The following is a 25,673-nucleotide window of genomic DNA, read 5'->3' on the forward strand; positions in this document are numbered from 1 at the left end:
GGTAGAGGCAGGTACAATCACAGTGTTTATAAAGCATTTGGATAAGTACATGGAAAGGAAAGATTTAGAGGGATATGGGCCAAATGCAGGAAAATGGGATTAGCATAGATGGGCATCTCGGTTGGCATGGACAAGTCGGACTGAAGAGCCATTTTCTGTACTCTGTCATTATGAATTTTGATGAGCACAGAAACATCTTTGCTCTGTCTACCCTGTCAAGTTTTTAAACTGTCTTCCACTTAAGCCTTGCCCTGTTTCCTGATGGATGTAACACCAGTTCAATTTACTTGACATAGTTTTTCTGTCCTCTCTGCTATAAAGGAAAACTCTCCCCCACTGGCAGATTCACCTCTTCCTCCACCCCATTGTCGATGTAGCTAGAACACGGGAAAACAAATAAAACTGCAGATCCTGGAATCTGAAAGTGAAAAAGAAATGCTGGAAGAGTACGGCACAGTAGGTGCAGCTCGTCCAACTGTTGCCTCTCAGCTCCAGGGACCTTGGTTCAATCCTGACCTCTGGAGCACTGTCTGTGGAAAGAGAAACCAGTTAATGTGTCAAGTCAGGGACCTTTGCTCAGTATGGGGAAGAGTGGAGGGGTTACAGATTTCAAAGCATTTGGGGGAGGAGTGGGATATAAGACCCACACCTGTGTGGAGATTAGTTAAAACGGATTGGGGGATAAGGAGTGTAAGTATAGACTGTTAGGCATTTTATAGAAACAGCTGAGAAAGGGACATGAGTATGATGATTGGAAATGATGAGAGAGCAGGTTATCTGAAGTTGGAAAATTCGTAGTTCATTCCAGAAGGTTGCAAGTCCACAGACAATAGAAGTGGCAGTAAATGCCATTCCTCCAGCACCCTGCAGGCCCGTAACTCGCTGGAACCCCTCTGCCCCTCCAATTAAGGCCTCTCCATTTCCCCCAAATGTGATTGTTCTACCAGTGGCAGCAATGCCTTCAGATATCTACTCTGAAATTCCCACTCCAAGCCCCTACACTCTTTTTCTCTTTTTAAGGCACTCCTCTCCATCTTGTAGTAACCTGACCTAATATCTCCTCCTGTAGTGTCTATGTTTGTTTGAGGATGCTGGGATCTTGGAACAGTTTACTCTTTTAAAGACTACCCCTTCTATTTGTGTTGTCACTTTCAGGGAGCTATGGACTTGCATCCCAAGATCCCTCTACATCAGTGCTCCTAAGGGTCCTGCCATTTACTGTATACTTTCCCCTTGCATTTGACCTGCCAAAGTGCAACACTTCACACTTGTATGGATTAAACTCCATCTGCCATTTCTCTGCCCATGCTTCCAACTGGTCTATATTCTGCTGAATCCTCTGACAACCTTCCTCACTATCCACAACTCCTCCAATTTTTGTGTTATCTACAGATTTACTAATCAGCCCACCTACACTTCTGTCCAAATCATATATAGGTCCCAGCACTGATCCTTACAGAACACCACTGGTCACAGACCTCCAGTCAGAGTAACACCCCTCCATCACCACCCTCTTCTATGGACAAGCCAATTTTGAATCCAGTCTACCAAGTCTCGATGGATCCTCACCAATTTTTATCAATGCACCATAGAAAGCATCCTACCTGGATGGATCACGGCTTGGTACGGCAACTGCTCTGCCCGAGACCGCACGAAACTGCAGAGAGTTGTGGACACAGCTCAGCACATCATGGAAACCAACCTCCCCTCCATGGACTCTGTCTATACTTCTCGCTGCCTCGATAAAACAGCCAGCGTAATTAAAGACCCCATTCACCCTGGACATTCTCTCTTCTCCCCTCTCCCATCAGGCAAAAGGTACAAAAGCCTGAAAGCACGTACCACCGGTCAAGGACAGCTTTTATCCTGCTGTTATAAGACTATTGAACGGTCCCCTAGTACAATAAGATGGACTCTTGACCTCACAATCTAGCTCATCGTGGCCTTGCACCTCATTGTCTGCCTGCACTACACTTTCTCTGTAGCTGTTACACTTTATTCTGCATTCTGTTATTGTTTTACATTGTACTACCTCAATGCACAGTTGTAATGGAATGATCTATATGGATGGCATGCAAAACAAAGCTTTTCACTGTACTTCGGTACATGTGACAATAATAAACCAATTTACCAATTTATCCCATGTGCCTTAATCTTCTGGATCAACCTACCGTGAATGACCTTGTCAAAAGCTTTACTAAAGTCCATGTATACAACATCCATTGCCATATCAGTCATCTTTGTCACCTCCTCAAGAAACTCAATCATGTTTGCAAGACATGACCTCCCCCTCACAAAGCCATGCTGACTATCCCTAATAACTCTGTGCTTTCCCAGGTGCAAGTGGATCCTATCCCTAAGAATCGTTTCCAGTAATTTCCCTACCACTGATGTAAGGCTCACTGGCATATAACTTCCTGGCTTGTCTCTGCTGCCCTTCCAAAATAGAACGACATTAGATATTCGCCAGTCCTCTGAGACTTTGCCTGTGGCAAAAGAGGATACAACGATCTGTGTCAAGGGCCCAGCAATCTCCTCTATTGCCTCTCTCAATAACCTGGTATATATCCCATCAGACCCTGGGGACTTATCCATCTTAATGCTCTTCAAGAGACCCCACAACACCTCCGGATATCAACATGCCCTGGAACATCAGCATATCCCTCCCTGATCTCACTATCATCCACGTCCTCCTTGGTGAATACAGATACGAAGTACTCATTTAGTAGCTCACCCATTTCCTCTGGCTCCAGGCATAAATTCCCTCCTTTGTCCTTGAGTGGTCCTACCCTCTCCCTAGTGACCCTCTTGTTTTTAACGTATGTATAAAACACCTTGGAATTCTCTTTAATCCTACACTGATCCCATTTTGTTCTCCCCACACTCCCATCAACCCCTCCCAGATCCTACTATGGGGCAATTTACATTGGCCAATTAACCCACTAACCCGCACGTCTCTTGGATGTGCGAGGAGACTCGAACAACACCCAGGGCAACCCACACGGCTACGGGGAGATGATGCAAACTCCACGCAGACAGCATCCGAGGTCGGGATCGAACTGAGGTCACTGGAGCTGTGAGGCAACAGCTTTACTTCTGCACCACTGTGCTGCTCTAATTAGAGTCACACTGGCTAGGGTTGCTTTCCTTGAAGGAATTACAGTGAATCGGTTGGGTTTTGTGATAACTCCAGTGTTTTTTTTTACAGTCAGCAGCAATCTTTTATTATATATCAAATTTATTTAACTGAATTTCAGTTTCCTGGCTGCTGTGGTGGGATTTTGAACTAGTGTCTGTGTTGTTAGTCCTGGTGTCTGAATTACCAGTCCAACGATTAGTCCTATGTGTCTGTTCTTGATGCATTACGGGAAGGGAGGGTACAAAACAAAAAGGTAGAACAGAAGATGCCTAGAACCAGAATGAAGTGGTCATGGGGATGACAAAGGGAAGAAGGTGCTATGTGAGGTGCAGGCAAAGCCAGAGACCCTTCTGTCTGAACGTTGTAGCCTCTGTGGTGCTCTCTCAGCGGGGATCAAACACTGGATCTAATGTTAATCCTTTCCCCGATAATCGACGGGACTTCATTACATTGCGTGACCCAAGTGGCTGCTGTGAAAGCATTGTCAAGAATTATTTGGCCCAAGAATAGAATTTGTCATAGTCATACAACACAGAAACAGGCCCTTCGGCCCACCGAGGCTGTCCTGACCATTAAGCACCCATTTACACTAATCCTACGCTAATCCCATTTTATTCTCCCCACATTCCCATTAACTTCCCCCACTCACCTTCCCTTTGTAATCCCCATGACCACTCACCTACACACTCGAGGCAATTTACGGTGGCCAATTAGTCCACTGACCTGCACTTCCATGGGACTTAGGAGGAAGTGAGAGCACCCAGAGGAAACCCAAGTGGTCCCAGGGAGAACGTGCAAACTCTACACAGACAGAACCCAAGGTGAGGACTGAACCTGGGTCTCTGGAGATGTGATGCAGCAACAATACTAGCTACACCAGTGCGCCACCCTGATTTTGTTTTAAAGATCTTTTTCATACTTCAACACAGAGATGAAGAAGTGTCAAATTACAGTGGCATGCAAAAGTTTGAGCACCCCGGTCAAAATTTCTGTTACTGTGAATAGTTAAGTGAGTAGAAGATAAACTGATCTCCAAAAGTCAAAGTTAAAGATGAAACATTCTTTTCAACATTTTGAGCAAGATTAGTGTATTATTTTTGTTTTGTACAATTTTAGAGTGAAAAAAGGAAAGGAGCACCATGCAAAAGTTTAAGCACCCCAAGAGAGTTGAGCTCTCGGATAACTTTTACCAAGGTCTCAGACCTTCATTAGCTTGTTAGGGCTATGGCTTGTTCACAGTCATCGTGAGGAAAGGCCAGGTGATGCAAATTTCAAAGCTTTATAAATACCCTGACTCCTCAAACCTTGTCCCAACAATCAGCAGCCATGGGCTCCTCTAAGCAGCTGCCTAGCCCTCTGAACATTAAAATAAATGATGCCAACAAAGCAGGAGAAGGTTGTAAGAAGATAGCAAAGTGTTTTCAGATAGCCCTTTCCTCAGTTCGTTATGTAATTAAGAAATGGCAGTTAACAGGAACGGTGGAGGTCTGGAAGACCAAGAGAACTTCCCGAGAGAACTGCTCGTAGGATTGCTAGAAAGGCAAATCAAAACCCCCATTTGACTGCAAAAGACCTTCAGGAAGATTTAGCAGACTCTAGAGTGGTGGTGCACTGTTCTACTGTGAAGCGACACCTGCACAAATATGACCTTCATGGAAGAGTCATCAGAAAAAAACCTTTCCTGCGTCCTCACCACAAAATTCAGCATCAGAAGTTTGCAAAGGAACATCTAAACAAGCCTGATGCATTTTGGAAACAAGTCCTGTGGACTGATGAAGTTAAAATAGAACTTCTTGGCCACAATGAGCAAAGGTATGTTTGGAGAAAAAAGGGTGCAGAATTTCATGAAAAGAACACCTCTCCAACTGTCAAGCATGGGGGTGGATCAATCATGCTTTGGGCTTGTGTTGCAGCCAGTGGCATGGGGAACATTTCACTGGTAGAGGGAAGAATGAATTCAATTAAATACCAGCAAATTCTGGAAGCAAACATCACACCATCTGTAAAAAAAAAGAGCTGAAGATGAAAAGAGGATAATGATCCTAAACACACCTCAAAATCCACAATGGACTACCTCAAGAGGTACAAACTGAAGGTTTTGCCATGGCCCTCACAGTCCCCCGACCTAAACATCATCGAAAATCTATGGATAGACCTCAAAAGAGCAGTGCATGCAAGACGGCCCAAGAATCTCACAGAACTAGAAGGCTTTTGCAAGGAAGAATGGGTGAAAATCCCCCAAACAAGAATTGAAAGGCTCTTGGCTGGCTGCAGAAAGCGTGTACAAGCTGTGATATTTGCCAAAGGGGGTGTTACTGACCATTCAGGGTGCCCAAACTTTTGCTTCGGGCCCTTTTCCTTTTTTGTTATTTTGAAACTGTAAAAGATGGAAATAAAAAAGTAATCTTGCTTAAAATATTAAAGAAATGTGTCATCTTTAACTTTATGCCTTTTGGAAATCAGGTCATCTTTTATTCACTTAGCTATTCACAGTAATGTAAATTTTGACCAGGGGTGCCCAAACTTTTGCATGCCACTGTATTTGTAACACTAAGGTAATAGGAGTCAATGTTGTAATGTATTACACTGCAGTAGGGTTGGGATACCACAGGCTTGATGAGTCCTGGAGTTCCATAGTGTTGCTCTCAAAAATTAAAGTACATCTTCCCTGAAACTAATTGTTTGAACTTCTGCAGAAAGGTTGCCAGCTCTTCCACAATACTGATTAAAATCACGCGACTTTCCTGTGTGATTGTGACCGGTAATCTCCCCCCCCCTCATCCTTCTCAGTTGGTCTTCAGCCTTGACACAGTTGGCCCTGCTCTCCTCCCCCAATGTCACCCCACTGCTCAAAATAGATTACAGTTCAGCATCTTAACCACTTGTACCACCACTGTCCCAAAACAGTTGCCCAAGGATGGAGTCGGTTAGTTTTGTGATGGTGGCTGATCACAAGGGCTTCATCTTCCCAGTATGTAGTTGGCAGGTCAAAGTTTGCAGACGCAGGAGGGAGAGAGTCCTTAGTGACTTTGATCAGAGCTTCTTCACTGCAGAGACCCAAATTCACCTGTAGAATTTAAATTCTGTTAATCAAATTGAAATTACAGAAGGTTTGGTCATTAACAATGATAACTACAAAACCACTGGATTGTCATAAAAAACCTGTTGGTTCACTTGTGTCCTTTGGGGAGAAGTTTTGCTGTATGCAACTCCAAACCCAACGTGGTTGACTGAAATAGCCACTCAGTTGCACCATTAATGGTATGTTGAAATGAAGGAATAAGATGGAGGGAGCACCCAGCATTGCATTCTGACACTGTTGAATTGTTCCCAGTTCAGTCAGCCTTGCAAAGTCTTCCTCATGAACATCTGGGGACTGGTGCCCAAATTAGGAGACCGGTCTCACTGATTAGTCAAGCAACAGCCTGGTGTAGTTGTACTCACAGAATCCTACCTTGTTGACAACGTGCCAGACTTCTCCATTGCAATCCCTGGGTGCGTCCTGTCCCACCCACAGGACTGACTCACCAGAGGAGGCAGCACTGTGGTGTACAGCCAGAAGAGAGTATCCCTCATGAAGTATTGGTTTATTATTGTCACCTGTACTGAAATACAGTGAAAAGCTTTTGTTTGCGTGCCATCCAGACAGATCATTCCGTACATAAGTACGTCAAGGCAGTAGAAAGCAAAACGGAATGCAGAATAAAGTAACACACAAAATGCTGGGGGAGCTCAGCGGGGCAGGCAGCATCTATGGAGGGAAATGGATAGTTGACGTTTTGGGTTGGGACCCTTCATCTGGACTCAAAGTGTAGAAATGCAGAATAAAGTGTTGCAGTTACCAAGAAAGTGCAGCGCAGGTAAACAACTAAACTGCAAGGACTATGACGAGGTAGACTGGAAGATCAACAGTTTGTTTTTTTACTTGTATTAGAGGTCTGTTCAAGGCTCTGATGAACCGCGGGATGGAAGGTGTCCTTGCGCCTGGTGCTAAATGTTCTCAAGGGAGAAGAGGGAATGACTGGTGTGGGAGGGGTCCTTGATTATGTTGGCTGCTTTTCTGAGGCAGTGGGAAGTGTAGACAGTCAATGGAGGAGAAGCTGGTTTTCGTGGTAGACCGGGCAATGTTCACAGTTGTCTGCAATTTCTTGCAGTCTTGGGCTGAGCAGTTGCCATATCAAGTCAAACTTGGACAAGGAACCTCCTGATTCCCACCTCCCTCAAGGGCTGCTCCATGTTGACCAACACTTGGTAGAAGTGCTGAAAGTAGTAAGGGCACAGAATGTACTGTGAATGGGGACTTCAGTGTCCATCACCAAGAGGTTTGGTAGCTCCACCACTTAACTGGCTAACTTCTGAGGGACGTAGTTGCTAGTCTGGGTCTGCACCAGGTAAGTGAACCAACATGAGGGATAAAGCTGCTTGATCTTGTCCTCCCCAATCTACCAGTGTTCACGACAGCACTGGTAGAAGTGGCCACCATACAGTCCTTGTGGAGACACCCATGTTCACATTGAGAAAACCTTTTACTCTGTTGCCTGGCATGACTGTCATGCTAAATGAGATGGACAGACCAGATCCGGCAGTTCGTAGTTGGGCCTCCGTGAAGTGCCGGGACCTTCTGAAATGTATGCCACCTCGATCTTCGTGCTACCATTACTATCACGCCAGAGGATCAACCCTAATACAGAAGGGAATGCTGGGGGGAGCAGCAGGCAAACCTTAAAAATGTCAAGGTGCCAGTCTAATCAAGCAGCAACACTAAACAGCATGCAACAGACAGAGCTAAGTCACCTTATGATAAACAGATTGATTCAGAGCTCTGCAGTCTGTCCACGTGTGGTTGTGTATGATGGGGGGACAGGGAATCAGCTAACGGCTGAAGAGGGTTCCAAGGTCATCGCAATCCTCGGTGATGGTGGTGCTCAGCATGTGAATGCTAATGATGAGGTTGAAGCAACGTTTAGTCTCATTCTGAACACGTTCAGCCGGAAGTTCCAAGTAGACAATCCATCTCTGCTTCTTCCTGAGATCCCACCATGACAGAAGCCACTCTTCAGTCAACTCTGGTCACTCTGGGTGATATTAAGAAATGGCTGAGAGCATTGGAAACAGCAAAGTGTACGAGACCTAGCAACGTGTGGTAGCCCTCTAGAACTAGATGCTCCTCTAGCCAAGCTGTTCGGGTACACAGTCACAACAGGAGAAGCTACCCGCCAGTGTGAAAAATTGCCGAGCTGTGTCCTGCCCAAGAAAGCAGGACAAATCCAATCCAGCTAATTACTGCTCAGCCTCCTCTTGATCATCAGCAAGGTGATAAAAGGGGTTGTTGACGGTGCACACTCTCCAATAACTTGCTCTCTGATGTCCATTTGGGTTTTGCCAAGATGACCTTGGTTGCAGACCTCATCACAGCCTTGGTCCAAACTTGGACCAAAGAGCTAAGTTCCTGAGGTAAGAGTGACTGTTCTTGACATCGAGGAGTGGTGTCAGGGAGCCCCGGTAAAAGTGGGCAGTGGGAACCAAGTGGGAAATACTCCAGTGGTTGGCGTCCTACCTCACATAAAGGAGGATGGTTGTGGTTGTTGTAGATTAATCATCCCAGTCCCAAGATATCACTGCAGGAATGGGGTGTGTTAGGTCTAAGCATCTTCACCTGCTTCATCACTGATCTTCCTTCCATCATAAGGTCAAAAGGGTGGATGTTTATAGTTGATTACACAATGTTCAATTCTATTCTCAACACCTCAGCAAATAAAGCAGTCCATGCTGCCCTGTAGCAAGACCTGAACAACATTCAGCCATGGGGTGATAAACGTATCAAGTAACAACTGCACCACTAAAGTGGTCGGCAATGATCACCTCCCACAAGAGAGTCTAACCACCTAACCTTGACATTCAATGGGATTACCATCGTTGCATCTCCACCATCAACATTCTGGTCACCATTGACCAGAAACTCAACTAGTCCAACCACATAAATATTGTGGCTACAAGAGCAGGTCAGAGGGTGGGTATTCTGTGGTGAATGATTCACCCCCTGATAGCCAAAGTCTTTCCACATGCTGCAAATGAGTTTTATGGAATTATCTCAATTTGTTTGGAAGAGTGCAGCTTCAACAACTCTCAAGGGGCTTGACACCATATAGAACAAAGTAATCTATTTGATTGGTACCCAATCCATCATCCTACACCATCTTCTTCTATAACCAGCTACTTGTCTAGACTGCGTCCAATACCATCTCTCAAACCAGCGGTCTCAACTACTCACTAAGAAGGTCAAGGGCCTCAAGTGCAAGGGAATACCACCACCCCTGGGTTCTTGTCCAAGTGTCTATAGAGTTGCAGCTCTATAGCTCTGGTTAGACCACACTTGGAGTATTGTGTTCAGTTCTGGTTGCCTCATTATAGGAAGGATGTGGAAGCTTTAGAGAGGGCGCAGAGGAGATTTACCAGGATGTTGCCTGGATTGGAGAGCATATCTTGGTTATATGTTAGATAGGTTGAGCGAGCTCGGGCTTTTCTCTTTGGAGAGAAGGGGGATGAGAGCTGACTTGATAGAGGTGTACAAGATGATAAGAGGCATAGGTCGAGTGGATAGTCAGAGACTTTTTCCCAGTGCAACAATGGCTAACATGAGGGGATATAATTTTGATTGGAGGAAGGTATAAGGAGGATGTCAGGGGTAAGTTTGTTTACACAGAGAGTGGTGGGTGTGTGGAACGCACTGCCTGCAGAGGTTGTGGGGGCAGATACATTAGGGACATTTAAGAGACTCTTAGACACATGAATGATAGAAAACTAGTGGGCTATGTGGGAGGGAAGGGTTAGATAGATCTTAGAGCAGGATAAAATGTCAGCACAACATTGTGGGCCGAAGAGCCTGTACTGTGCTGTAGTGATCTATGTTCTATGTCTCACATATTCTTTCTTGGAAATTTATTGCTGGTTCATCATTGCTGGGTGTAACATCTGTAACAACTTCTCGAAAAACGCTGTGGGAAAACCTTCACCAGAAGGTCTGCAATGGTTCAAGGCGCTCCTCCACCACCTCAGTGACAATTTGGCATGGGTAATAGATGCTGGTTTTGTCAGTGACTAGGCTACTTCCAATATCAATACCAACTGAGATCTCAAGAAATGAATAAATTAAAGAAACAGTCCCAGGTTGGACCAGATTCCTCACAACCTCAGTTTTATACTTGATCTTAAGATGAGTTTGGACCATATTTCTTTGCTTTTAGCTGATGTCAGCGATTTCTACCTTTGTAGCCTTGCCTAGCTACTCCACACCTTGGGTTATTTGAGCTGAAATTTCACCCTCAGCTTTGGTACCTCTAGATGACTATTCCAGCATTCTCCCGGCCAAACTCCCCATCCAACTCTCCCTAAACTTGAATTCATCAAAAATCTGCCCGTGTCCTAACTTGCACCACCTTATTCTCCCTTGCCCCTGTGCTCACTGCCCTACACTGTTTTAAAATCTGTATCCTTGTTTGCAAATTCTCTTTTGCCCTCACCCCACCCTGTATCTGTGACCTCCTCCAACCACAATCCTCCAATCTCTGCACTCTCCAATCCCGGCCTCTTGACCATTTGTAAACCTAATCTCGCCATCATCACTGGGCTTACCTTAAACTACCTGGGCCCCAAGTCTGAGATTCCCTCCCTAAACATCTTCACCTCCCTCTTCTTTATGATGCTCCTTAAGGATTGTCTCTTTCACCAAGGTTTTGTTAACCTGCTCTAACATCAACATGTCCCTCAGCATCATCTTATATTTTTCCAGCTGGGGATGAGGTGCCTCTGGGCTGTCAAAATTGCTTCAGAAATACTTTGTTTGAATATATTGAATGCTAATATTTCTCTCATTCTCTCTTACTGTGTAGGCAGGCACGGTAGTGTAACGGTTAGTGTAACGCTTTACAGTGCCAGCGACCCGGGTTCAATTCCAGCCGCTGTCTGTAAGGAGTTTGCACATTCTCCCCGTGTCTGCATGAGTTTCCTCCGGGTGCTCCGGTTTCCTCCCACATTCCAAAGACATACGGGTTAGGAAGTTGTGAGCATGCTGTGTTGGCGCCGGAAGCGTGGCGAAACTTGCGGGCTGCCCCCAGAACACTCTATGCAAAAGATGCATTTCACTGTGTGTTTCGATGAGCATGTGACTAATAAAAAAAATCTTATCTCATCTTATCTTCTCCCTTCCCCTTTCCCTGGCTCTTTCTCTTGTGTCCACACTTTTGGTGGCTCACCACCCCCCGGCTCGCTCACCCTCTATCTCATGTGCACACCCCATCACTGGAACTCACTCAATCTCTCTATCCCACTGCCTCTCTCACACTATCTCATGCTCTCATTCTATCTATCTCTCTGTCACTCTCTCTCTCTCTCTCTCTCGCTCTCTCTCTCGCTCTCGCTCTCTCGCTCTCGCTCTCTCTCATGTGCACCCTCCACAGCTTTTCTCCATTGTTGTTTTTGGATCCATCGTCAACGAGGGCTACGTGAACCGACCGAACGAGATTGAGGAGCATTGCATCTTCAATCGGAATGCTAACGCTTGTAACTATGGCATCACCATCGGCGTGCTGGCCTTCCTCGGGTGCCTGGCTTTCCTTGCCCTCGATGCCTACTTCCCACAGATCAGCAGTGTCAAGGACCGCAAGAAGGTGGTCTTGGGGGACATCGGATTTTCAGGTGAGCGCCGGATTCCCGGTGGGATGACGGGTCTCCAGGGGATAACACGTGTTGGGGCAAAGTGTTCCAGCTTTCCTTTGATTTTTTTCCCCTTTCCCTCCTGCAGCCTGCTGGGCCTTCCTGTGGTTTGTGGGGTTCTGTTTCCTCACCAACCAGTGGCAGGCCACGAACCTGGCCGAAGATAACCCGCTGAAGGAAGGCGCAGACGCTGCCCGCGCCGCGATCACCTTCTCCTTCTTCTCAATCTTCACCTGGGTGAGTATTTGACACTTGTAGACCAGTGTCTTACATTACCAAAGCCCACGGAGCGAGATGGTGGTGTTCACTTCACCCTCTTGAGGCCTGGTGTCATCTTCTCCTGCCTGTTAAGTTAGATGAGGCTGCAAGTCCTGATTGTAGCAGCCCCACAAGGGAGTTCCCGAGCGCTGTTCATCAGGTCTTCCTGGATAGCCTGAAGTGCTCCACCACTTTGAGCATGTGACAGTGAACCTTGTGGAATCTCCCCTTCAGCTTCTCCATGGACAGAGCAGTAGGTTGGTGTCTCAATAATGGGGATGTGAAATATTTTGTAGAGTTAGCTTTACTGTGTGCCTAGTTCTTGCTGTACCTGATCCTATAAGCGTGTGACAGAGCAGTGTAGAGGGAGATGTATTCTGTATCTAACCAGTGCTATAGCTGGCTTTGGGAGCATTTGGTGTGCAGTGTATAGGGAGCTTTACTCTGTATCTGACCTATGTTGTTCCTGCCTTGCGAGTGTTTGATGGGATAGTGTATAGGGAGCTCTACTCTATATCTAACCTGTGCCTTATCTGTTCTGAGACTGTTTGGTGGGAGAGTGTAGAAGGAGCTATATCTGTACTGAACCTGTGCCTTACCTGCCCCCTGGGAGTGTTTGATGGGAGAGTGCAGAGAGAAATTTGATTTGTTCCTTACATTAACCTTCTTTATAAAGCCTGTTTAAGGGGTTAAAGGGTCACGGAGAGGACAGTATGGAAATAGGCCCTTTGGCTCACTGAATCCATGCGGACCATCAACCACTCATTTATGCTAATCCATGATGAACCCCACTTTTATTCTCCCCACAGTCTCATTAGCTCCCCCCCCACCCCACCATAGATTCTACCACTGGCCTACATTAGGGGCACAGTGGCCAATTAACCTACCAACCTGTCCAGGACGTGGGAAGCACCTGGAGGGAAATCATGCAAACTCCACAGAGACAGCACCGGATGTCAGGATCGAACCCAGTTCACTGGCGCTGCAATGTAGCGGCTCTACCAGCTGTGCCACTGTGCCGCCCACTGTTTTGTGGGCCTTGAACATTCAGGGGTTTCTACTTTTGTTGGCAAACTCTGGGGGCCCCATCACTTCCAGGCAAACTGTATGAAGTAAACTAGTTATCCTCACAGCCTTGAATAACCCAGGGCTCCGGGAGGGGAATCCATCCTGGTTCACCGTTCCCTAATGACCCCGAGGAAATCGGGTAAATTCTGGGATGCCTGACAAGTGCACGACTGGGTTTAACATAGAACACTACAGCACAGTATAGGGCCTTCGGCCCACAATGTTGTGCTGACGTTTTATCCTGCTCTAAGATCTATCTAACCCTTCCCTCCCACATTGCCCCCATTTTTCTATCATTCATGTGTCTATCTAAGAGTCTCTTAAATGTCCCTAATGTATCTGCTCCCACAACCTCTGCAGGCAATGCCTTCCACGCACCCATCACTCTCTGTGTAAAGACCTTACCTCTGACATCCCCCTTACATCTTCCTTCAGTCACCTTAAAATTATGTCCCCTCGTGTTAGCCATTGTCGCCCTGGGGAAAAGGTCTCTGACTGTCCACTCGATCTATGCCTCTTATCATCTTGTACACCTCTATCAAGTCACTAGGTTTAGCAGCGATGCCCCATGTTAAATATCCTGTAGATGCTCTCCCTCTGGTTTCACAGGCTAAACACCAGAAAGCAGTCGGTGCCTGTAGAGTACTTCCCCAGGGGAAAGTATACAGTCATTGGCAGGACTCTTAACCACCTTGATGTACAGAAGGATCTTGGGGTCCAAGTCCCTGAAAGTGGCCATGCAAGGAGCTAGAGTGGTGAAAGCATATGGAATGCTTGCCTTCATTGGTCAGGGCATTGAGTATGAGAGTAAAGGAATCCTGCTGCAGCTGTATAAAACCTTTTGGTTAGGCTGCGCTTGGAGTATTGTGTGTAGTTCTGGTTACCCCATTACAGAAGGATGTGGAGGCTTTGGAGAGGGTGTGGAAGAGGTTCACCAGGATGCTGCCTGGATTGGAAGGTATTAACTATAAGGAGAGGTTGGACAAACTTTGTTTGTTTTCTCTGGAGTGTCAGAGGCTGAGCGGAGACCCGATAGAGGTTTATAAAATTATGAGAGGTATAGATGGGGTAGACGATGAGAATCTTTCTCCCGGGATAGAAATGTCTAATACTGGAGGACATGCATTTAAGGTGAGGGGGGGAGGTTTAAAGGAGATGTGCGGGGCAAGTTTTTTTTCCACACAGAGAGCGGTGGGTGCCTGGAACAGGCTGCCAGGGGTGGTGGTGGAAGCAGATACAATAGTGGCATTTAAAAGGCTGTTAGACAGACACATGAATATGCAGGGGATGGAGGGATGTGGATCATCTGCAGGCAGAAGAGTTTTGGTTTAATTTGGCATCATGTTTGGCACAGACATTGTGGGCTGAAGGGCCTGCTCCTGTGCTGCACTGTTCTACATTCTATGTGTGCCCTCCGACACTTTCAAGGGAGAAGTGAGCCAAGGAGGCACAGATTAATAACATTGTTTAAACCTTGTGCTTGATTGGGGTGAAGGGGGAGCAGCAAACGCTCGATGCTGGCAGGTTGACACTTGGCTGCTGTGTCAGCGCCGCATAACAGAATGCGCTGCGTAACAGAACACGCTGCATCGCCTCCCTGATCTTCACTGCCTGTTTCACCCAGTTCCTGCACCTTCCTATTGCAGGGTTACCTGGTGCTGTTTGCAATGGAACGTTTAAAGGACATCACCTTCACTGAGGAATACAATAAATTGTTCCCACCACAGCAAACCCCCGTGCTTGCTTAACTGCTCCCCTACGCTCTGTCGCTTCCCTTACCCTCCAGCTTTCACTCACTGTCTGAAGTTCAGGGGTTGAGAGGTGTGCAAGCTGACACCTTCACTGGGAACTCTCTGACCACTCGATCCGCTACCACTAGACCAGATTAACATGGGAGACGGCAGTCAGTATTTGTCACTGGCACTCTTTGGACTTCAGAATCAGATTTATTATCACTGACTAAAATGACGTGAAATTTGTTTTTGTGGCAGCAGCACAGTGCAAAGACATAAAATTATTAAAAATTACAAAAATAAATAATGCAAAGAGAAAGAATAACGAGGTAGTGTTCATGGGTTCATGGAACGTTCAGGAACTTGATGGAGGAGGGGAAAATGCTGTTCCTGAAACATTGAGCATGGGTCTTCAGGCTCTTGTACCTCCTCCCCGATGGTAGTAACAAGAAGAGGGCATGTCCAGGACGGTGAGAATGATGAATGCCGCCTTCTCGAGGGGTGATCTTGCGAGTTGCCCCCACTTTCTCACACTGCCCCCACCAACCCCTTCCCCCTTCATCTCCAGCTCCTGCCCTATGCTGTGGGCCTGGGCATGTTTCAGTATTACCTTCACCGCCTCCACCCCCAGCCCTCGCCTTCCTATCAGTCAGCAATGTAGGTTCGAGTCCAGCTCCTGTGCAGTACCAAGGGAGTGCTGCATTGTTGGAGAGGCTTTAGCATGAGGTGTTTGGCAGTCCCCTTCAGCTGGATATAAACGATCCTGTGGGGCCATTTTAAAGAGAAAACAGGTGAGGCCTCAGTATTCTGGTATCAACATTTATTCTTTAAAAAGAAATCTGGTTAAAAAGACAATTATCTGGTTTAGTCATGTTGCTGTCAGTGGGAACCTGCTCTGCACAAATTGGTGCCACATTTCCTGATTATAGTTGGCGGACAGTGCAGAATTTTGGTTTACCTGAAAAGATGTGAGAGGTGCTACAGAAAAGCAGTAACTTCTTTTGCTGTCAGGAGGTTCTGAATGCAAATTGCCTGAAGCTTCACCCAAGCCAGAGTATAGTGAGAACCCAAGAGGTTCCTCCACCAACAAATGCCACTGGGGACTTGAAACCATGGGAACTTTCTCCATGGGATCCATGTTGGGAAGCGTTCATCCCCAGGGAGCAGAGGTGCTGGGCACAGTAGGCAGTGGTTGTGATTCTCGTCCATCAGACAGCGTTCTGAGCCCTTGGTCCAGACACGTGTTCAAATCCCACCTCTAGGTTGGTGAGTTTAGATTCATAATTGGACAAAATCTGGAATTCATATTTTTTAGAAAGGCTCATCTCAGATGGGACTCTGCCCTCCTTACCCAGATTGGCAGACCCACAGTGAGGTTGGCTCTTCACTGCCTCCTCAGATCAGAGGCATTTAGGGATGGACACTTGATGCCGACACTGGTATTGATATCCACGTCCTGTGAACAAATATGAGAGAGCAGGCTGGGGAATGAGCCTCCACGTTTAACATCCCCTGCAGTTACACCGTGCCCTTTAACGTGGCAAGACACCGCAATTAAAATGGCTGAGAGGCTCAGGCAACTGAGGCACGGATGCCAATTAAGGGGAGGGCAGTGGGTGGGAATAAATTTGGGTCTTGATTAAGAGGTCTTGATTGGAGGAGCACCAATCTCTTACAGGGTTGAAGGAGAGATGGGGATGAGGCAAGACAGTGCTGTGATTTGAAAAATGTGAGAATTTTATCACCCGGTCACCCTACTGGTACAGTTAATTTAAAAGAAACATGGATGCAGTCGTTAAACGCAGCCCAATCCTGATCCAGTCTAGGGGCCTGTTGAGTTTCAATGAATTTCCTCTCCTCCCAAGCAATTGTTTCTTAGGACAGTGGGCTGCAGGCTCCATGTCCCCGTGTTCTGAGGAAGTGCCAGCAACTTTTGCCGGGTTAATCACCTCGATGGAGTTACCAGCTGAGCCCCTGCCTGATTCTGTAATAGCTCTCTCTGCACCTTTTGTGTAATCCTACCTGCAAATGCAGAAGGATTTACTGCTCGAGTGTACTGCCTGCATGTAGTCAGACTTTTCAGACTGCTTAACCTACAGGCTCTGGTCTAACTCACAATAAGCTTTGCTGTCGGGTTATATTTTAACAATCTGCACATATTAACAGCACTAACAGCAGTGTCCTCTCTCTTGCTCACTCACCCTGTCTTTCCTGCACCCCATATCTCTCTCTCTCTGCTCTGCCTGTAACCCCTCCCCTTCTCTCTCTCTGCCTCTGCCTGACACTCACTCTCTCTGCTTCCCCTTTACCACTCTTGTCTCCCCTCGCCCCTCCCCTCCCTACCCCTCCCCTCTCCCCCCTCCCCTCTCTTCCCTCCCCCATTTCCCCCTCCCTCCCACCTCCACCTCTGCCACCTCCCTCCCTCCCACCTCCGGCCCCACCCCCCTCTCTTGCATGCCCTCGCCCCTCTCCCCTCCCCTCATTGAACAGGCCGGCCAGGCATTCCTGGGGTACCAGCGGTACCGTCTTGGCGCCGACTCTGCCCTCTTCTCCCAGGACTACACCGACCCGAGCCAGGACGCCTCCGTCCCTTACGCACCGTACGTCTCCAGCGATGAGATGGAACCCCCAGGGTCTTACCAGCAGCCGCTGCCCACGGGCCCCTACAGCACCAGCTCAGACGGATACCAGTCGCAGGGCTACTGAGCACGTCCACAGTGAGGGCGAGTAACTGAGGCCCTCGCACGGGGCAGGTACACATTTTACTGGGCAACTCTTGATCCGAGCCGGAGAAAGCTCCAACACGTGTGAGCCATCAGTGTGTCTGAAGTAGTTAGGGCAGGTTGTAATCTCCTTGTGTTTGAATCGCACTTTATAAATCTTTGACCTCCAGAAAACAGACAGATTTCCAATTTCCTGACCTCTTGCTCTGATCAACCTGGGCCAGCTGACGGCAGATGGTGGGAAATGTATATCACTATTAAAATAATAATACTTATTGTTTTGTGGCCAGTTAAAGCTGGATCCCTCTCACAGCAACTTCCTCTGAGGGTCGCCTCACTCTCTGTTCACCCACCTTTCCCTGCTTGATGGGGTCTCTGGAGAACGTGCAGAACCCATTTCCCTGGTGTATAAGCATGCACGTGTGGCACAGACATCCACCGTTTACATGGGATGTGTGTGTGTCGTTCCGAATCCCTCCCCACTGATGCCAGATCGGGGGAGGTGGGAGTGGGTTGGTGGGAGAGCACAGAGTGCTCAGGTGCTTCCTTGGGGTGTTAACTTGTTATTACCTCTTAAAAGCACAAAGTAGCAATAGGAGCAACCGTTTGGGTGGGGTAAGGATGGGGGAGGAAGCAGAGCCCCCCTTCCACTGAGAAAGCCCTTACAGGGGGTTTCTGCCCCCATTGACGATCCACCCTGGCCCTCCAAACCGAGAGCGGGGGGCGAGGAGTTGGCCTTGTGAGAACAGGCACTGCCCCCTCAGGATGTTGGGGGAGGGGGCGCGGGAGGTGGGGGAAGCTCTCTGCCGTGATGGTGGGGGAGAGTGGGTGCCATTGAAGCAGGTCCTTTGGGTTTTGGTTCCAGAGGGCATTGGGGAAGGGGTGCAGTTACTGTCCCCACACCCCTTGACTCGCCAAGCTCTGTCCCACATCACGGAAGGTGGGCTAACGGGGAGGGGGTCGCGGGGACTCGGGAAGGGACCAGGTGTGATGGGGGAAGCTGGAAAAGTCCTGTCAAAGGATGTATTGTAGGCGAGAGTGTTCAGGGGAACCCGTTACCCAGAGGGTCGGGTTCAGTCTGGTTTTCCCTGGTACAGACCTGGCCTCAAGTTGCCAATTGGACCCTCACTGGGCTCTGGGATGGTGGCGGTCCTTTGAGTGGGAAATTGAGAGATTCCACCCATGCAGCAGGGAGGTCCCTGGATCGTATCTGTTAAACGCCCCTCTCAAGGAGATTGTCCACGTGAGACTGAGGGGGTGAAAATCCTCCCCAGGGCCAACGGGAGCCGCTGGCGGCTGGAGGTGGTGCACGGTGTGGAGTGGCGTGGCTGTGGCTTCTGCCCCATCACTGGCTGGGAGCCGTTGTGTAGAGGAGGGTCTTCAGTCCTTGCAGCCCATCCCCTCATTCTGCTGGATCATAGGTGACGCTAACCTTGGCTCCCACTTGCCCGAGTCCAAATCCCTTGATCCGTTTAACAACTAAAGTCTATCACTGTTTTGAAATATTCAGCCACCCTGAGAAAAGCCAGTGGGGGGAGTGGGAATGAAATCTGATTCCCTCACACTCTGTGTGAAGGACAGACTCCGGACTTCATCCCGAGCAGCCTGGCTCTCATTTTAACATTGTCCTGTCTTATCCTGGTCCAGCCCAACACTAGAGAGAATAGTTTTCTCTCTTATTCCATCCTTTAATCATTGTAAGCACCTCAGCCAGATCTTTGGTCATCTAGATGCAGGGACGGAGGGGGAGGATGTCTCTAAGAACACTTTTGCAATGTTGTTCCTGTCTTGTGCTCTGCCACCACTGTGTGTTTAAGCAGGGACACAGTTTGGAGCCAGGCTGTCGAGGGCAGGTCTTGGCACCGCACAAGAACAGGGGTGGCTTCCATTTTAGTCACAGCTTGGCCCCTCACCACCCCGAGGGTCAGCCATTTTCTCTCTCCTGTGCCCTCTCAAGATCCAGCCAATCCTTGGCCGGGATCTTTGGTACTTCCTGCGTCTCAATGCGAGGTCAGAGCCTGGCACAGATTGGAAAGAGACATCCTTTTGGTTTCTGGGCTGGGAACGGAGTTGGTCTCGACCCAGGCAGTAGACGGTTTTAGAACCTCTGGGCAGAGAGAGTTCCAGCCACTGATTGGCACTTGGGAAGCATCGATCTAGGACAGTCGGCATGGGATGGCCTCTTGCAGTCAAGAAGCCCATGGATTGAAGCTCTTGTACCTATTATCAGATGGAGAGCAAGATCCCATGGTGCTGGGTACCACCACCCTCAGCAGGGAGGAGTGGGAGGGATAGTTACAGTCAGTGAACCGATTGGTCATCAGTCAATAGTGCAACAGAGAGAATCAACAACTGGGTAGAGTTGGGTGTAGTAGGCAGAGGGTCGGATTTCCACAGCACACAAAGCCGGCATCTTAAGACTGACATTAAACAGGACAACACACAAGATTGCGGTTTGATGGCAAGGTCTGAGAAGGTGGGGGGGGGGTGGGGAGGGGTGGAACTGCCTGTCTAAATATGCTGTCTTATCAAACGTCGTTCTACAGATTGCCTAGTATTCTGTGTACAGACCGGGAACAACTGCAACTTTAAACAACAGATCCTTAAAAGTGTATAAATCTGTATTTCATATAGTATTTTACTGTTGTATTTAAAAAAATACATTTTTTGTGTTACTATGTATACGGGCTAGGCCCAAGCTGTCTGAGGTAATAGTTGTGGGTGAAGGCATCAGAATCTTCTGTCTGTAAAAGGTAACCTATTGAAATCCATTGCGTCTGATGTTTTACGTACTGAGAAGACGAGGCTGAAGGGGTGGAGAAGGAGCATCAGAGCGTGAGGTGGGACTGAGGATCATTGCCCATGATGGGGTGCCAAATGAGTTTGGGGGAGCTGCTCTTGGAGACTTGTGTCTGTCCCAGTCCTTGCTGTTGTCAGGTACTGGGGGGATGGGGGGGCAGGAGCGAGAGGTCCTGGGAGTGTGGAGATGGAGATCCGTGAAACTTTTGTCCCGAGGCGGACAGAAGGCACACATGCTGTTTGCTCTGAGTTTCACCTCTCCTGATTCCATTTCATTTCTATGAGAGAAGACCAGAGCAACCCACTGGCAGTGACCCAGTTACTTATCCCTCTCATCTCCCGGGCAGGAGGTTGTGGGTTTTAGCAGCTCTCCACTGTAGTGCCAGGGTACCGTCGCTAAACCAAGATCCAACCTTCCCAGTTCGGGTGTGGAGAAAAGATCCTATGGGACGTTGCCTTGAATGGGAGCAGGGAGGTTCTCCCCGGGGTTCTACTCAAACAGTTCTCGCTCCACACCATTAACCATTGTCACACTTCTGCCTGTGCGTTGATAGGCTGCTGTTTCCTACAACAATGACCACACTTGATTGGCTGTAAAGAGCTTGGGAGGATATTCTGAAAGGGACGTGGAAGGTGCTGTAGAAACACAAGCTGATTTCTCCCAAATACAACTTGTGGGTGTGGGGGGCGGAATTACCCCTGCCCTTGCCAGCAGTTACAGCCAGCCAGGGGACTGTGAGACATTTGATGGGTGAGTGGGACATAGAACAGCAGTGGGATCTATCCGAGTGTGACTTGCCCGTGAGGTGTAAGTCTCCCTATCACCTCAAACACCTGTGTCACCTCTACCAATACTTGGAATCTTTTCCACATGATGCCGGACTCACCAGCCGTCAGAGAGAGCACTGCACTAGCCACTAACTTATTGCCGAACAAGTGTAGCATTCTGTGTATAGACTTCATGGTGTGTATATGGAGCCCTTGTGGCTTTAAATATCATTGCCGCTGTGCGTTCCCCTCACACCGCGGCTTGTGTTTGTGGTACGTTGATACGATAGCAAATATTTAACTGTAAAATTGTGATTCTCAATAAAGATGTTTGATGTAGTAAAACCGCTTCCTGTTCACTTTGAATTTAATGTCTTGTTGGAAATCTGAAATTAAAAAATGCTGGAGAAATGCAGGTCAGGCAGTCTCTGTGCAGAGAGAAGACGTTAGCTCTGGGTCAGAACTGGGAAAGAGAATAAAACAAAGGATTTAATCTGCAGATAAGGCAGGGAATTGGCAGGATTGTCTGTAGAGGGTGAGGCCGGCTCAAATGGGTTATTGGGAACAGACGGTGATTTATGCTGTATGTTGTCAATAACGGGGCTGTGGGACGTGCCCAGATCAGGTTGTATTAATGAAGAAAGACTCAGCCAGTAATCAGATGGATGACTAACAGCAGAATTAGTCCATTCTGATACAGACCGAAGAAGTGAGTTGCCAAAAGTTGGTGAATTTGATATGTAGTCCTGAGGGCTGTAAGGTGCTCAGGCAGAAGAGGTGTTGTTCCTCAAACCTACATAGGACCTGTTCCCATTTCCTCCAGCTCTCTTGCTGGCAGAACTCTTACTCCAACAGTGGCAGGGATTTCCAGAGGCAAGGCTCTGGTTGCCAACAAGGGGAGTGATTAAATTTGAGGATGAGCAGAGAGGCCAGAACCAGAGGAACACAAGATCTGGGAGGGTTGGGGAGGGTGGTGGGAGATTATTGAAATGGGGGGAACAAACCCAGTGGAGGATTTCGTGAAAACTGAGACCTAAACTGGAGCCGGTGCAGGTTTGTGAATACATAGGGGTGTTCATGTAAGGTAGGGCGGCAATGGTTTGTCTGACCTGATGTTTGGAAAGGTGGAGGCAGGTCATAAATCAAAGGAAAACATTAAGTCTGGGGTCAACACAGCCACAGATGTGGGTTTCAGCAGCAGGGAGCAGAGGCATAGGAGGAGGTGAGGATGATTTAGAGGTGGGAATAGTCAGGCCATTGCTCACTCATTCACTGAATGCATTCTTGTTCTGGTCAGTGTTGGTGCATCCTGAGAAATTTCATTTGGACAAAATCCTAATTGAAAGTGCATGGGATAGACATTGACTGAGGCATCACTGGCACTGATTCCAATAGCAGAAGGGGTTAGCAATCAGAAGCCAGAGGTTTAAGGTGAATGGCAAAGGAACCAGAGCTGAGATGACAAACCTGAATTGTGATCTTGTGACAGTGAGAGCAGAATCAATACATTTTGCAAGAAAATTGGATAAATACTAGAAAAGGAGAAAAGCTTGCAGGGCTGAGGGGTAAGAGGAAAGTATTGGGATTAATTGGGGAGCTCGTTCGACAAGCCAGCAGAGATGCAATGGGTTGAATGGCCTCCTTGATCTTTTTCTATTTGAAGCAGAGGCAGGCTGCAACTAAAGGCATGGCCACTGGAGGGAGACAAAAGCCACATCACTGACTGAAGGTGTAATTCAGCCCTTCGCCCTTAGTATCTTGTGTATACAGAGTCATACAGCACGGAAAAAGGCCCTTCGGCCCAACTGGTCCATGCCGACCAAGATTCCCATCCAAGCTCGCTCCATTTGCCTGCTTTTGGCCCATATCCCTCTAAACATTTTCTATCTATTCCTTGCCCAGATACATAGAACAGAACAGAACAGGCCCTTCGGCCCACAATGTTGTGCCGACATAGCTAATCTCTCCTACCTACAGATTGCCCATATCTCTCCATATTCCTCTCATTCAGGTGCCCATTCAAACCCCTCTTAAATGCCCCCAATGACTTTGCCCCCACCACCCTATCAGGCAACGCATTCCAGGCATCCACCACTCTCTGAGTAAAAAACGTACCTTGACGTCTATTCTGATCCTACCCCCTCGCACCTTAAATGCATGCCCTCTGGTACTGGATCACTCAATAATGAGAAAAAGATATTGCTTGTCCACCCAATCTATGCTCTTTTTAAAAAAAATTTACAAACGTTTATTTGCTAAAAGCACTACAAAAGGACATACTACAACTAATACAGAAAGTTGAAGAAAAACTATGCAAACTACAGAACTACAGCAATAATGCTAACCAACTAACGACCACCAAATGCACACGCAACACTTCAGATAAGAATCCCATTTTCACCGTCCACAACACACGCAATCCCGAGGGGCCCACCGATCGCAGAACTCAACCAGGGCGTCCGCGGATACCGTGTGCTCACTCTCCAAGGACAACCGTGCGCGGAATGCACTTCCAACAGCTCACCCCTCAGCCTCCACCGCTCCAGAGAAAAGAGCCCAAGTTTGTCCAGCCTCTCCTGATAGCACACGCCCTCTAATTACTGTCTGTTTTGTTGGTGCCTCTTCTCTTTATCTGATCCTGATTTATAAGAAGTGGTACGTTAAGTTTAAACCTGTATGGCTTGGTTACAATTCACAGCTTCGAGTCAGAAGGTCCTGGATGGAACCCCCTGTGGGTTGGTGGAGCTCCAAGCCCGGGAGGGTTGGTGAATGGAGAGAGAAAGATTGGTGCTGAGGAGACGGTTTACTCGACGTGATGGTAGAAGCAGATTCAACAGTATTCACATCTCAGCCCCCCACTGCCTGGTTTGAGAGTCTAAGACCTCCCTGCTGTGTAGGACCACCATCCCCACGTTGGATAGGGAAAGCCAGCAACCATGGAGACTGTCTTCACATCTCCATGCAACAGGGCATGATCTGAGAATCCTCCCACCCCACAGTCTCCAAGGGGAAGATTGAAGATCTCCCCCTCCCCATCAACTTACCCTTGAACACTGCACCGCCCCCTCAGTCCCGCCCCTACGTCGGTGGAGGGCTCCCTCAGAATTGTGCCTCTGACTGCAATGATACCCCCTTCAGTACCGCCCCCCCCCTCCAGTGAAATGCCCCTCCGAGCCAATACTGCCCAGTATTCCTGCAGTGGGGCGCGACTGTGGGAGCCCAGCACGAACAGTGCTGCACTGCTGATTCCCCCACCATCGTCCCTGCAGCAGCTGTTGTATCTCTGCAGTACTGCACTGACAGTCGGCCACTTCCGCAATACTGCCTCTCTGACAGTGCAATGTTCCCAGTACCGCTCACCACACCCCAAATAGAAGTCCTCGGCCTCCTCCACTGCCAGATTTCGAAGTGCAAACTGGAGGAACAGCACCTCATTTTCTGTCTTGGAACCTTGCAGCCTAATGGCATGAATTCTCCCACTTACCTGCATCTACCTATCACCACCTCATGCCCACCCCGCCTCCCCTCTTTTGTCCACCTATCACTGCTCTGCTTTTCCCTCCGATATATTGGGCTTCCCCTTTTCCTATCTTCAGTCCTGAAGGGTCCTGACCCGAAACGTTGACCGCCTGCTTTTCTCCACGGATGCTGCCTGGCCTGCCGAGTTCCTCCAGCATCATCGTGTTTTTCACACCCCAAATAGTGCAGCACTCCTTCCTCATGCATTTAAGGCGAGAGGGGGAAAGTTTAAAGGGGATGTGCAGGGCAAGTTGTGTTTTTATATACATAGAACAGTGGGTGCCTGGAATGGGCTGCAAGGGAATGGAGGGATGTAAATCATGTACATGCAGAAGATTTAGAACATCGAACATTACAGTACAGTTCAGGCTCTTCGGCCCACAATGTTGTGCCGACATTTTATCCTGCTCTAAGATCTATCTAACCCTTCCCTCCCACGTAGCCCTCCATTTCTCTATCATTCATGCGGCTATCTAAGAGTCTCTTAAATGTCCCGAATGTATCTGCCCCCACAACCTCTGCAGGCAGTGCGTTCCACGCACCCACCACCCTCTGTGTAAAAAACTTACCCCTGACATCCCCCTTATACCTTCCTCGAATCACCTTAAAAATTATGTCCCCTCGTGTGAGCCATTGTCACCCTGGGGAAAAGTCTCTGACTGTCCACTCGATCTATGCCTCTTGTACACCTCAATCAAGTCACCTCTCATCCTCCTCCTCTCCAAAGAGAAAAGTTTAATTTGGTATTGTGTTTGGGGTAGACAATGGTCGACCGAAGGGCCTGTTCCTGCATTGCACTGCCCCAGTATCAGTGTTCCAACCATATTGCCTCTTTGACAGTGTTGCACCTCCTCTAACGTAGTAACCCATCTATCCTACTCCTCTGACCATGCGGCCCTCCTGCTGTCGTACCTCTTCGATGGCTGTCCGGTGGGGCTGCACTCCCTCTGAAAG

At 48.1% G+C, this 25,673-nt stretch overlaps 1 protein-coding gene across 2 annotated transcripts in view; it reads left to right on the forward strand.

The window, feature by feature from the left end:
* The window catches only part of LOC127585552 (synaptogyrin-1-like), a 41,065-nt gene extending 19,530 nt beyond the window's left edge, over positions 1-21,535 (forward strand). Inside the window, exons 2-4 of one of the 2 annotated variants that reach the window (XM_052043110.1) lie at positions 11,596-11,833; positions 11,940-12,088; positions 17,401-21,535. In XM_052043110.1, coding sequence (XP_051899070.1) covers positions 11,596-11,833; positions 11,940-12,088; positions 17,401-17,616 — 603 coding nt within the window. In that variant the 3' untranslated portion in view covers positions 17,617-21,535. The other variant, XM_052043111.1, reaches the window with a different exon arrangement.
* Positions 21,536-25,673: the final 4,138 nt, after the last annotated feature.

Source organism: Pristis pectinata, chromosome 33 (assembly GCF_009764475.1).
Source record: "Pristis pectinata isolate sPriPec2 chromosome 33, sPriPec2.1.pri, whole genome shotgun sequence".
NCBI lineage: Eukaryota > Metazoa > Chordata > Chondrichthyes > Rhinopristiformes > Pristidae > Pristis > Pristis pectinata.